General features: G+C 40.5%; 1 protein-coding gene across 2 annotated transcripts in view; it reads left to right on the plus strand.

Annotated features, from left to right (window-relative positions):
• The window catches only part of LOC114563529 (galactose-specific lectin nattectin), a 43,745-nt gene extending 29,520 nt beyond the window's left edge, over positions 1-14,225 (plus strand). The window contains exons 4-9 of one of the 2 annotated variants that reach the window (XM_028590314.1): positions 8,098-8,122; positions 10,225-10,398; positions 11,755-11,837; positions 13,086-13,220; positions 13,397-13,508; positions 13,627-14,225. In XM_028590314.1, coding sequence (XP_028446115.1) covers positions 8,098-8,122; positions 10,225-10,398; positions 11,755-11,837; positions 13,086-13,220; positions 13,397-13,508; positions 13,627-13,691 — 594 coding nt within the window. In that variant the 3' untranslated portion in view covers positions 13,692-14,225. Of the gene's footprint in view, positions 1-8,097; positions 8,123-10,224; positions 10,399-11,754; positions 11,838-13,085; positions 13,221-13,396; positions 13,509-13,626 lie in introns of those variants that run through there. The other variant, XR_003693634.1, reaches the window with a different exon arrangement.
• Positions 14,226-14,497: the final 272 nt, after the last annotated feature.

Here is a 14,497-nt window from a genome sequence, read left to right on the forward strand (position 1 = left end):
GATATTTTAAGGGCCTGGCTTGTCTATAATAAACCTAGTGTTCACACTGTCTGAGATCTGGTTGAATAATAACCTATCAGATGAGGAAATCAAACTGGGTCATGTTTTGTATAGAGTTGATAGGGGTGCTAGTGGAGGAGGAATAGCCCCTTATGTCTCCTCAAATTTATTATCCAAGCTTGTAACCTCAAGGGAAAACATTGTAAACCCTGTTTCTTTTTGTTAAAATTTGTCTACACAAATAAACAGCTGACCATAGGGAACATCTACAGACCTCCTAACTCCCCTACAGAGTCAATACACTGCTATTAAATAAATACTGTTGATAGTGTAAAAGAGATGATTATCCTTGGTGACTTTAACCCCTTGACGCCTGAATTTATTCACAATTATATAAACAAAATATGTGTGTTTCTGGCTCCGAGCTGATGCTAAATTAAGTTGATTGTTAATTTGTCTATAGCATATGGAATAGATATAAATTTAGGTATGATGCAAATAGCGACAACAGGCATTATGGTAAAATTCTTTACAAAATGGTAAAATTAATAAAACACATAGTAGATTTCATTCATGTCACAAAGTTGTTAGAACTTTTAAACTGTAAATGACAAATACATGGGGTAGGGTTAGGGTTCGGGGTTAGGGTTAATTTTGTAATTTTGTGGATGTATCTCCCACTCCGACCGGTCCTACGAGAAACCAGTGCATGCAAAAGGTTCCTAGGTATGTATCGCATGTAAACAAACCGGCATTGGGGGCAATACACACGCTATCTCGCCTGCAGTCGGAATGGAAGGGGTTTGATGCAAATTAGCGACAGTCGGCGTTAAGGGGTTAACATTAACTGGTTAGATTGTTCATCTCTAAACAACAGAAACTTTTTTGAAAGCTTAAACCTGACTCAACTAATCAGAAAACCTACTTGGGTTGACCACAGATCCAAATCTCTATTAGACGGGATATTTGGTCACCCACTCTGACAGAATCACTGAATCTGATGTTCTACCCGATTGCTTTAGAAATCAAAGTTAACAATGATATTATCAGTGATCCTTCTGCGGTTGCCAATGCTTTTAACCAACACTTTTCCTCTATTTGTAGCTCAATTTTCTAACTTCTCCTACTCTAATCTGGCAGATGGGTTTTGCAGCTCCTTCTCATTTGCTATAATAAATCCTACTGACGTTCAGCAGGCAATCTCTGAATTAAAGTCAGGCAATGGTAGTGATCCTGACGGCCTGGAGATCAAGTTTATTAAGCTTGCGTCTCATGTACTGGCATTTCCTTTATCAGATTTACTTATTTTATTGTTATCCACCTGTGTGGTTCAATGAATGTGGAAGTCTGCCAGAGTTACACCAATACACAAGGGAGGCGATGCACTTCATCTTAACAACTACAGACCTATTTCCATCATCAGTAGTATAGCAAAAGTGTTTGAAAAACTAATACTAAAAAAATATTCAAATATATTCTGTCACCAAATCATTCTGGTTTCAGACCAAATTTTTCTACAACTACTGCTCTTCTAAAATGTACCAATGATCCTCGCTAGACAATAACATTTCAACTGGTGCAATATTTATAGATCTCACTAAGGCCTTCGATATGGTCGATCATTATATGCTTCCTGACAAATTACATGTGATAGGCTTTTCTAAACAATCTCTTCTCTGGTTTAATTCTTATCTTCACTGTAGACGTCAGTGTGTCTCTTTTCATGGTTGTGTATCACAGTTCTTAATAATGGAAAAAGGTAACCCTTTCTTTCTTAGGGGCTCGATGGGGTTTTAAGCCCCCAACGTCTCCTTCCAGGCAGCGCTGCGACCATTGATTTAGGCACCTAACCATAACCATTGCCTAATCCTAGTACAATGGAGAGATGATGGGGGCTTAAAACACAGATAAACTCCTTAGGGCCTCTCCTATTTTCTTTATTAGGGCCCGAGCGCTGACAGCGGCGAAGGCCCTATTGAAACTGAAGGAATTATTTTCCCGGCAAATGAATCACCTTTTTGAGGGGCTTAACATATTCAATAATTTACCAAAATTGGCGGTCGCATCAATCCTGCTGAAAATCTACGTATTTTAAGGGTTTTGAGAATAGGTGCACAAAAATGGCTCGCTAGTGCCCCCTATAAAGTGAAAAAACAAATTGAGCCTCTGCAGTGGGTTTAATGTAGACTAATGAAACTTGGTACACATGAGGCAAGTCAAGACGTACAAAAAACGTACTTGGAGCCATACGCTAAACCCAACAGGAAGTCCGCCATTTTGAATTTAAAGTTCGAAATTAGTGTGATTTTGCCATTTCCATATGTCATACTTTAACGAACTCCTCCTAGAGATTTCATCCGATTGACTTCAAATTTGGTCTGTACCATCATAAGACGTTAAAGATGAAAAGATCATAAAGATTAAAGATGAAAAGATTAAAAGAGAAGCTTTTCGTCAATAGGGCGTGGCCGTGGCGGGGCGGCCATTTTGTGTGTTTCGGCATCAAAACAGGAAGTAGGTGTAACTCCAGTGTACAATGTCCAATTGGCTTGAAACTTTTCAGGATTCATAAGAGTCCAACCCTGAGGACAAATAAAGGCTGAAATTTACTTAAAGTCATAGCGCCCCCTAGTAACAACAGGAAGTAGGCCTAAAAGTCAAGGTGCTATACTTTAATGAACTCCTCCTAGAGATTTCATCAGATCGACCTTCAAATTTGGTCTGTGTCATCTAAAGACCTTAATGATATGAAACGGTGTGGGCGTGGCGTGGCGGCCATTTTGAGCATTTATCGATGAACGAAGAAGTTATCGTAACTTTAGTGTACATTGTCCAGTTTGGCCGAAATTTCTCACGATTGACAAGGGTCCAGGCCTGAGGAGATCTACAGGCCAGAATTGACTTTTGGTCATAGCGCCAGCTGCTGGCAACAGGAAATCAGCCTTATATGACAAACATCATCCGATTTACATGAAATCGGATGTGGTCGACATGTGATACTGAGCCGCCCGCTATATGTTAACCATGCCCATTTACTCAGGCCACGCCCCCTTTCATACCATTTGAACAGTTGAAGGTAGATTCTTGTGTGAGGTGTCATTGAACTCAGCAGAGAGTTACTTCTTCATTGGTTATGGTTTGGCCCGACCCCTATGCTTTAGCCACGCCCCCTTTTATATCTTATGACCCGTTTCACAGCTAAGGAACTGTAGGACATAGTCTTGTGTGAGGTATCATTGAACTCAGCAGGGAGTTCCCTTTTCATTGGTGACGATTGGCAGTGTCTGAGTGCCAGGCAAACGCACGGTCGCAAGGAGCAGCGTCCGCCAGTAACCCCGACGCACGCAGAGGCGCGAGGGCACGTCCAATGCTGCTTGCAGCTTTAATTTATCAATGATCTTCCTCAAATCTGCTCAGACTGTTTTTTATTCATCTATATGCAGATGACAGTGTCTACACATCTAATGTGTCTGTCTCTAAGATTCACTACAATCTAACTTTAATGCCATTCAACTTTGGTTCCAATCCAACCACCTTCTACTGAATGATACTCCACTTGTACAAGTTGATAAACTTAAATATCTGAGCCTTTGGCTTGATTCACAACTCTCCTTTAGGTGTCATATTAATTATGTTGTGAAAAAGATCAACTGTAATTTACAAATATTGTATTGCTCTATTAACTGTTTCACTCAATTGATTAGGTTAACAGTTGTGTCACAGTTAATATCTCAGTTAAATATTAATATTTTAAATGTGTGTACTCTGATTATCCTTCTTACCTGAAGGAATATTTAATTCCATATGGACCCAGCTATAGATTGAGACACACTGAATATCCCTTCTTCACTGTGCCAAACATCTACAAAGAGAGGTAGACGTACCTTTAAATTTAAAAACCCTTCAGACTGGAATAGCCTGCGTGGGTCTCTAAGATCTGTCACTTCTTTGCACAGCTTCAAAACATCGCTCTTTACTTACTTGCATGGAAACTGTTGCTGTAAATGTTTTCATCATGTGTGACTGGACTTTTGTTTTAAAATACCCAAATATTCGGGATATTTTTTGTCCTTTTTTATATATGTGTATACATGCGAGTATGGGTGTAGGCCGAGGTGTAGTGGTAAAAAAAGAGGTGGGTAAACTATAAATTCTGTTGGACCACGACGTGGTCACCCGGTAAGGTGGGCCACCACCTACCGGTGTATGTGTATCCTGATGACATCGCTATAGGCTATCATTTGATGGTACTACCAAGGCTATCACTGGTTGTTCCCTCATCAAAGGTCACACAATCACTATTCAATTCATACATTAATCTAAGTTCTTCTTAAAAAGATTCAAGAAGGAATAATATGGTTGAAATCTATAAAGTTTACTAAATGACAAAACAGAGAGAACAAAAATATTTAAGAGAGATAGAGAGGGAGGCTTATATCCAGGGCTTCCAATGCAATGCACTTGTACATAATGATTATGGATTTGGGATTATGGATTTGGGATTATGTTCATAGTCGATTAATCTGTTGAATATTTTCTCGATTAATCGATTAGTGGTTTGATCTATAATTTGTCAGAAAAATGTGGATCAGAAGCCCAGGATGACGTCCTCAAATGTCTCGTTTTGTCCACAACTCAAAGATATTCAGTTTACTGTCACAGAGGAGAGAAGACACTAGAACATATTCACATTTAACAAGCTGGAATCAAAGAATTTTTTACTTTTGTCTTAAAAAATGACTCAAACCGACTAATCAATTATCAAAATAGTTGTCGATTACAGTTTTTTCCAATTGCTAATGTAGCAGACCTGCAGATTAATGACAGAAGGATGAATCTGGTGCCACATATTTTAATTTAAAGAAAACTCAGTTTCTGTAATTAACAGAAGAAAGACAATATAAGTTGCACTGTAGTTTCCACAAGCGTAGTGGCTGCCGACATTAACAGACGATTTTGCAAAACTAAAAAAACAATAAAACCAAAAATGTTCCATTTGAACACAAAATACACTGCATCATTACAGCTGCTTCAGTTACATAATATACAGTGGTTCTAAACACATAAGTTTAACAGATTATATTCAGATATCCATTTCAAACATCTGGTATTGGATAACAAAAAGAAACCTAATCACAACTGCTCACACACCACGTTAGCCTAACAGAAAAAGCACTGACTTCACCAGCTAGCTAAGAGTAGTGCTAGTGTGTGTGTGATGCCAACGTTTTAAACTGTGACAACACACGTCAAGAAGGCTATTCACTAAGTTAACAACACTAACATACTATCATGTTTTGATTCATACGGTTATTTACGTGTAATTAACAGAAGAAAGACAATATAAGTTGCACTGTAGTTTCCATAAGCGTAATCTCTGCCGACATTAACGGACACGTTCACCAAACTAAGTAAAACTGTCTGAACCATCTGAGGTAGACTCAGTGAAACGAAAGTTTCTGCTTCTGTAGAAGCTAGAGGTCTGTATGAAATCAACCTTGTTACAAGAAAAACATGTTTTTATCCGCAATCTTATGGAGAAAAACTACACTACCCACAGTCCTAAGCTTAACAGTGACGCCTCTGATTGGTCCAACTCGCTGTTACCATAGAAACGTTTACTGTACACGCGAAACCGCGAACAGCTATAGCGATAACATGAACTAGCTAGCTGACTACCAAAGGGAGCTTGTTGTCACAAACTTTCAGTGGTTTAAATGCCAGAGAATGCATATAATTACATCCAGTTATTTATCTGATAATGTATGCTGAATTGTACTTGTAACATGGGCTAATGGGAAAAGGTAGAGGTGACTTGTTGAGTCAGTGGCATGAATCTACCGTGAACCAAATTAACCTCAAAAACATGAAGTTTAGTAGTGTTTTCCGAGCTCACTCACTTTGGGCTTGTAGCCGAGGCCGTTTGCTGGCATCAGGAGGAGGGCTGCTGTCTTGACGGCGCTTAAAAAATTGCCGGATATCCATTTTTACAATGCATTCATCATAACATGAGACATGTAGGCTAGTATGGGCTAGTGACTGATGAATCTTGATGCAGTCTGCTGCTTCCTGCTGGCTATGCAAGAGATGCTCGATGGTGTTTTAAGCCCCCAACGTTGACTTCAAGGCAGCGCTGCGACCATTGACTTCATGACTTCAAGGCACCTAACCATTGCCTAATCCTAGTGCCTTCCAGGCAGCGATATTGTGGGCTTAAAACACCAAGTGATTGGTCAACACTGACAGTAATGCAGCGCAATATGAAAGACTTTGTCTTAGGTTTAACAACCTATGAAACTAATAATTAACAATATGAAACTAAAACGACATAAGCTTAATTTAAAATGGCTTAGGAACTATAGGCTATTTAGAGGTGGATAAACGCAATTTAGAGGTGGATAAACGCACTTTGGAGGTGGGTAAATGCTATTTCCGAATTTTGGGAGGTGCGCAAACGGAGTTTACGTGCGTTTAGCCTCCACTACATCCCTGGGTGTAGGTGTGCATATGTATATTATGTATGTATATGTAGGTATATATATGTATGAATATACATATGTGTATGTATGGGCAACAATGAAAAGGGAACTCCCCGCCGAGTTCAACGATAGCTCACACAAGACTCTACGTCATACGGTTCATTAGCTGTGAAAGGGGGCGTGGCTAAAGCATAGGGGGCGGGTCCAACCATCACCAATTAAAAATGAAGCCTCTGCTGAGATGAATGATACCTCACACAAGACTCTACCTTAAATGGGTCAGCATGTATGAAAGGGGGCGTGGCTTAAACATAGGGGGCGGGCCAAACCATCACCAATGAAGAAGGAAGTCTCTGCTGAGTTCAGTGACACCTCACACAAGTGTTTACATCAATCGGGCCATTAGTAATAAAAGGGGGCGTGGCTTAAACATAGGCGGCGGGCCAAACTATCACCGATAAAGAAGGAAGTCTCTGCTGAGTTCAATGACACCTCACACAAGACTCTACCTTAAATGGTTCAAATGTTGGCCTGAGTAAGTGGGCGTGGCCATATTATAGGGGGCGGCTCAGTATCACACGTAGACCACACATTCTGAGTTTCATGTAAATCGGATGATGTTTGTCATAAGGCAGATTTCCTGTTGCCAGCGGGGGGCGCTATGACCAAAAGTCAATTTTGGCCTGTAGGTGTCCTCAGGCCTGGACCCTTGTCAATTGTGAGAAATTTTGGGCAGACACGACAACGTACACTCAAGTTACAACAACTTCTTTGTTCACCGCTGAACACTCAAAATGGCCACCACGCCAAGCCCACACCGTCTGACGAAAAGTTTTTCTTTTAATAACTTTTCATCGTTAAGGTGTTGGGATGGTACAGACCAAGTTTGAAGTCCATCGGATGAAATCTCTAGGAGGAGTTCGTTAAAGTATAGCACCTTGACTTTTAGGCCTACTTCCTGTTGCCACTAGAAGGCGCTATGACTTTAAGTAAATATCGGCCTTTATTTGTCCTCAGGGTTGGACTCTTATGAATCCTGAAAAGTTTCGAGGTAATCGGACAACGTACACTCGAGTTACACCCCTTTCCTGTTTCGGTGGCGAAACGCACAAAATGGCCACCCCGCCACGGCCACGCCCTATGACGAAAAGTTTTTCTTTTAACAACTTTTCATCTTCAACGTCGTAAGATGGCACCGACCGAGTTTGAAGTTGATCGGATGAAATCTCTAGGAGGAGTTCGTTAAAGTACGACATGTGGAAATGGACAAAATCGCACTAATTTCGAACATTTAATTCAAAATGGTGGACTTCCTGTTGGGTTTAGGGTATGGCTCTAATGAAGTTTTTTGTACATCTTGACATGTTACATATGTGTACCAAGTTTCGTGAGTCTACGTTAAACGCACTGCAGGGGCTAAATTTTCTTAACTTTCTAGGGGGCGCAAGCCATTTTTGTGCGCCTATTAATAATAAAAAAGAAAATAATAGAAAGAAAGAAAGAAACAATAATTCCTTCAGTTTCAATAGGGCCTTCGGCGCTCGGGCCCTAATAAAGTTGAGTTGAGTAGTCCTGTAATTAGACTGCTCGTGTTTAATACGTCTTTTTGTGATCACAGTGTCATGGACGACCCTCCTGCCCAGGTCAGTAAAGTATCTCTGACTTGTTGCTCTGATTGTATTTGACTTGTTTGTTCATATAATGTTACGTAGGGTTTTGTATTTTTTGTTGAGTGCATTTGTGTGTGCCTCTTTCCTCTCTTCTCCATGTTGGTTTGTTCTGGATTTTTCAACTTCCTTGATTTTACTAATCAAGGTATTTTCAGTAGGAACAAAATGTTGCCAAACATAAGATCTTAATTCTACCAAAGACCTGAGTTACTCTGCAGAGGAACTGAAGACATTCTCTAGCATGTGAGTCATTTATACATTTGGGAGGATGGAGGCCATATCAGTACATCACGTGTTTAACATTAGGTACCACATAAGGCCATTGACCTCGCTGTCCCTGGCTGTACGCCCAGATGTTATCTTCCTGTACATCTGCTATTGACTGATTGCACCACACTCTAGAATTTACAAAGACCCAACAATTCCAGTGATTTCCCCCAAGAGCATGCATAAATGCGTAAATGTGACAGTGGCAAGGAAAAACTCCCTTTTTAGGAAGAAACCTTGGACAGACCCAGACACACAGATGGAAAGAGAGAGGAGAGAGAAGCTTAGTGTGTCAAAGGAAGTCCCCCGTCAGTCTAAAACTATAACAGCATAATTAAGGTAGGAAGGGGGTGCACCATGACTGTGGCTACACACCCTCCACCGCCAATCTAGGCGAACGCTGCAACTCCTCACTCCCTATCTATAAGCTTTATCAAAGAGGAGAGTTTTAAGTTTACTCTTTAAAAGTGGTGATGGGGTCTGCCCCCCAAACCCAGATTGGGAGCTGGTTCCACAGGAAAGGAGCCTGGTAGCTGAAGGCTCTGGCCCCCATTCTACTTTTGGAGACTCTAGGAACCACAAGTAGCTCTGCATTCTGGGAGCACAGTGCTCTAGTGGAACAATAAGGTACTATGAGCTCTTCAAGATATGATGGTGCATGACCATTTAGAGCTTGGTAGGTCAGAATAAGGACTTTAAAGTCAATCCTGGATTTTACAGGAAGCCAATGCAGAGAAGCAAATACAGGAAAAATATGATCTCTTTTCTTAGTTCTCGTCAGAACACGCGCTGCAGCATTCTGGATCAGCTGGAGAGTCTTTAGGGTTTTATTTGAGCATCCTGATAATAAGGAATTACAGTAGTCCAGCCTGGAAGTAACAAATGCATGGACTAGTTTTTCAGGGTTAGGGTTGGGGTGTCAAACTGCCATACAGGGTGTGGTTTGTAGGGTTTAACAGTCTGTGTTTCAGGCTGTCTGCTCTCTTTTCCCTGCTGTTTTTAGTTCGATAGCTAGCTAGCTTGTAAGCTCGTTTTTTTCCAAACTATTTCCTCCACTAAAAGATCATCTCAACAACCAACTGTGCTTTTTTCTTTTTAATTCTTTTGGTGAAGCAAGAGGAATCTTGGCCAATGGATACTGTTATTCTATTCAATATAGTGCGGGATATGTGACATTAGCTGTGTACACTAGTGTTGTTGTGAAGTTATCTAGCAAAGCTAAAACAGAGTGTACAATCTCAGTGAAAGACGGGAACCTTTTTTTGTGAGGTTGTCTGCCCGGACCTTGACAATCCTGGATTTCCTGAGATAGTGTATGTGTAGCAGTGGGACAGCGACAAAGGGACCAAAATCTATTGTGTGGAAGCAGACAGTTTAACCAGATCTACAGAGGATTTTATTTTTCCTTTTTAGCGTATGCAAAGAAAGGGAGAAGGTAGTTGCTGCCAGAGGTCGTGAAGAATGGAAGTTAAAGCCATATCCGGTTTCTAATGAGGAATACAAGTGGTTTAAAAACGTCTTCTTTACACAATGGTGTGATTGGGAGATTTTGAAGAAGCAGTTTGATACCATCAGCAGAGACCAAATAAGGAGCTCTTATGAGACCATAAGAAAAAGGTTGATATTTGATGATGGTGGACAACAGACCCTGCCCCTGCCACTTTATAGACCTAAAATCGTCAGACACAATGACTAGCAAACGGTGGGTCTAATTTGTATGTGTTATTTAATTGCACGTTAGTTAAAAAGGTTTTTGTTTACTTTGACTGTAATGTGTGATTTTTTTTTTTTTTTTTTTTTTTTCCCAGAAGGTCTGGAGAGGTGTTATCCTTCCCCTGGGGCACCTCCTAGCCCACATGGGTTGTTTACACTGACTGCAACCGGTTCTACTCAATCACTTTCATCATCATCATCGTCACCTAGAACACCTGAACACTTCCCGCCTCCATCTGCATGGCCATCCACTGTATTACAACCGACAGGTGCTGATGTTTGTTCAGACAAAGTGGAGGGGGATCAGACAGACGGAGTGGTGTCAGCGTTGTTTATAGATGGTGTTAAAACGGCGTCTTTACATCTGCTTAACATTGTACTTTATCGTTATTGGGAAGAAGTGTGTTAAGGTTATAGATCAATCATCCAAGCCAGAAACATCATGACTGCTTAGGGAGTATCCCAGAATGGTTCTATGTACGCCACTTTGAACAACTTATGAAAAGACTATTGGCCGATAAATTCATCTCTGTTGTACAGCGCTTTCTGGCCTTGAAACATCTCCGTGCTGATGAGGATAGAATCCAAGGTAGCAGAAACAGTTTTGTACGAGTTGAAAACGGCAGAAGATGTGACGGATAAGATCCGAGCAATGTATGATGCTATGATTAGTGATAACATGGTCAAAGAAGCTGAAATTCGAGAGATTGTGGACTACTGGAGAGATTTATATGAGAGAAAAAACTAAGTGTGAAAATATGGTAAACTGTTTACGCATAATGTACAACCATATCAGTGAGCGATATGTGATATCACGTTTATCTGGTATTTTTAGATCAAACCATTGCTAATAACGTGACTGATATTAACGTTACCATTTCACGAACTGCCATGACACTGGGCTGCTCTGGGGGACGTAACTATGGGGAAATTCAACGCCACACGCCGGCGACAACAATGGGACGGACCGCCACACGGGGACGCAATCCGCATGCGCAGGGACACAATCTCTGTGGCACGCATTTTGAATAGCTTTGTAGCCAAATCTCAGAAAATTTGTTGCGTCAGCTCTGGCAGACCACTGTGTGGCAGAAAGGCTCTTCACAGTCGGACCTCGCCCACACTTTGTGAGTGGGCTTGTTGTGTGTTATAAGTCTCATTAATTTCAATAAAGAATTTGGATGTTAAATCTACTTGGTATCTTTGTGAACTGTGAGGATAGTTGTTTGTAACCCGTTGAACTCTGCAATAGAGATGGTACTTCAGTGCATAAATTGGTATTTGAGCTTATTGTGATGTCATTTCTTGGAGTATCTTCAGATGTTTCATATCCCTTAAATCAGTACAACCTAAGCTAAAAGGATACGTAAGTCAATAAACCATAATAATTAATAAAACAAAAGTCGGACATGTGTTTTCAAATGTTCCTAGATAAACTCACAAAACGTTGATCCAGAAGATTTCTAAATGTAGAGACAAAATCCAAGGTCAGATTATTTACACACCCCCCCCCCTCACACACACACACACACACACACACACACGCACACACACACGCAACAGAAAATATAAACTGATACGTAACAAGAATCTAACTTTCTCTTTTTTCCAACATTGTCTTGAAGGTCACTGCCCTCCTGGTTGGACTCAGTTCGGCTCTCGCTGTTTCAGTTTCAACATCCAGAGAAAGAGTTGGACCGATGCAGAGGTACAGCAGTTTTATCAAGACTGTCCTGACCTATATTTATGTTTCTAGTGGCCTCTAGTGGCCATAGTAGTTATGACGGGAGCAAAAAATAAATCACTTTACTTCCTGCTTTGCTGCCGTCATAACTAGGGATGTCACGAGAACCGATAAAATGACAAAACACAGACGATGCCCATTTTTTGAAGCACTGTAGGCACCGTTAGCGACGATGCCAGTGTTAGCAGCATCGGTGCTGCACCTCTTCCGGAACTGATGGGGGCAGTATACGGTTCAGAGTGTGCCGGTCGATACATTCAGAAGAAGGAGGTCACGAAGAAGTGGCCAAGAGTCAACTCTACCAGACCTAAAATACGGCCGGTTTACTGCAAACTCGCGGTCCTCTCTTTCTTCTCTCTATCTTTACAGCTCCTCTCTCTTGGCTTCAAATAACTCACCGTTGTCGGCTACGGCCGCTGTACAGGCTACACGTTGTAACAGCTGTGGCCCGCTTGCCTGCTCATCCGGTAACGTTAGCCGTTAGCAGGGTTAGCATGGCTGCGTTTAACCACGGTTAGCCAGGACCCGTCGGGATCACTTTACTGGCAGTGTCTCAATTGTTTTTTGCCAGTGACCAACTCGGGTACGCTATATAATTCAATGTGAGTACACAGATGTTGAAATTACATAAAATGCCCGTCCCTTGTAGCCGTGATAAATTTGCCTGAAGCTAATGCTTAGCTACCTGTTCGGGAGGACATTAGCCAACGTCTCTGGTCACGCAACTGTTAGAAACACTGTTGTTGTTTTTGCACAGTACCTTTTGAAAAGATGCCTGAAAGTCTGGAATATATCTGGGGACACTACTTGTTGCACTATGACCATTAATTGCACTTTATTGTGTTGTTCTATGCTCTATTACCATGATATTGAAATTGGCATTGACAATTGTTATTTTACCGGTATTGGCACCGACTACTGAATTTTTGGTATCATGACACCCCTAGTCATAACCACTACAGCCATTAGAGGGCAAAACCACTATAAACCTAAATATGAGTCCTAATTGCTGCCTGAACAAACGACTTATGGGACAGTTTTTGGGGGAGGACAGTCTCTAAAAGTATTAATACTTTGTTACAGTAAAGATCCTGCATTGTCCAAAGGTATGTCAGTAAAAATTAAATGTCCTGAGAGTGCATCTGTTAAAATTGTGATTGGGTTTATGTTTTCTTCTTAAATGTTCTTAACCTATTATATTGTCTCTATTAGAACTTCTGCAAGGCCGCCGGTGGGAATCTGGCTTCAGTCCACTCAGAAGAGGAACATGAATTCCTCAGAACCTTCATTAAACAAGTGAGCGGTTTAAACAGACGGACCTGGATCGGAGGCTCTGACTCAGTGCAGGTGAGATTTTTATCATTGCAGGAAGTGATGTCACTCGTCTCTCTAGCTATTGAGAAAATGAAATTTGATGAAAGAAATAAAGAACAGAAAGAGGAAAATTACTCAATAATAATAATACAACAGAATATAGGAGTATCCTCTTTTGTTTTGACTTTGAAGCAATCTTTCTCCTCCAGGAGGGCGTGTGGCAGTGGTCTGATGGATCTCCATTCAACTACCGACGCTGGCATGTGGGGCTCCCTGACAACTTATTTCTGGTGGAGCACTGTCTTCACATGAACTTTTTGGGTAAAAAACAACATGATGATCCAAAAATGATTTCTAAACTTATTGCAGTTGGTCGTATGTTCAGGTCTGAAATATAAAAAGTTAAGACATTAAAACTCTCTGGAAACTGTCTCTCCAGGAATGACCTGGAATGACGATTGGTGTGCCAAAATATTTCCTTTCCTGTGCTCCAAGAAGCTGTGAGGCCTCCCACCATCATGATCTCACTACAGCTCATCTATAATCTCTTTCATTGATTCACTTTCAGTTTGTTGTGCAGACAGAAACAGCTCTCTGCTGACAGACTCACTTTCTCTTGTTTATTATCTGAAGAGTTAGGAAACGGTTCACATTTGAGTTTTAACATTAGAAGGAAACTGACTCTCTGAGCTAGACAAAAACATAATCAGTTATTGGACTTTTAATCTAGTATATAACAAAATGAAATACAGAAACATTTGAATACAGTGATATTATTCCAATTTACTGAATATTGTCTGTCAGCTCTGTCCAAAGGTAACAACATCCACCTACCAGACATGAGTGGTGACAATCTTCTCTTCAAAATGTCCAAATAGAAAATAAATATAATCCATACATAATAATAAAAGTCCAAATGTTGTCTGAACGTTCTGTGATACAATAGGAGTTTCTGGTGTGTTGGGTTCTTTCTTCATCTGTTTTCCTTCACTTTATAATCAATAAGCATTCAAAAATAAAAGACATATTGTCACAGTGTCTGGTCCTGACTTACTGACTCTTGTTTTCTTTAAAGTGACAAATATTCATATAATTGTGAATTATGTTTTTGCTTTTCTTAAATAATTACAGTACAAACAAGGTTAAGATACTAATCCAATATACAAATAAACACATTGATGACAAGATTAAATAATAACAAAGTTTATTTTAAAGGGTTGTGTTTCTTTTTCTTTTGAGTCATGAATTTTCTCTTACGGGATAAAATTATTTTGTGTGTGACCACCGGGTGGAGCATTGACACAGGAGAT

Source organism: Perca flavescens, chromosome 11, assembly GCF_004354835.1.
Source record: "Perca flavescens isolate YP-PL-M2 chromosome 11, PFLA_1.0, whole genome shotgun sequence".
Classification (NCBI taxonomy): domain Eukaryota; kingdom Metazoa; phylum Chordata; class Actinopteri; order Perciformes; family Percidae; genus Perca; species Perca flavescens.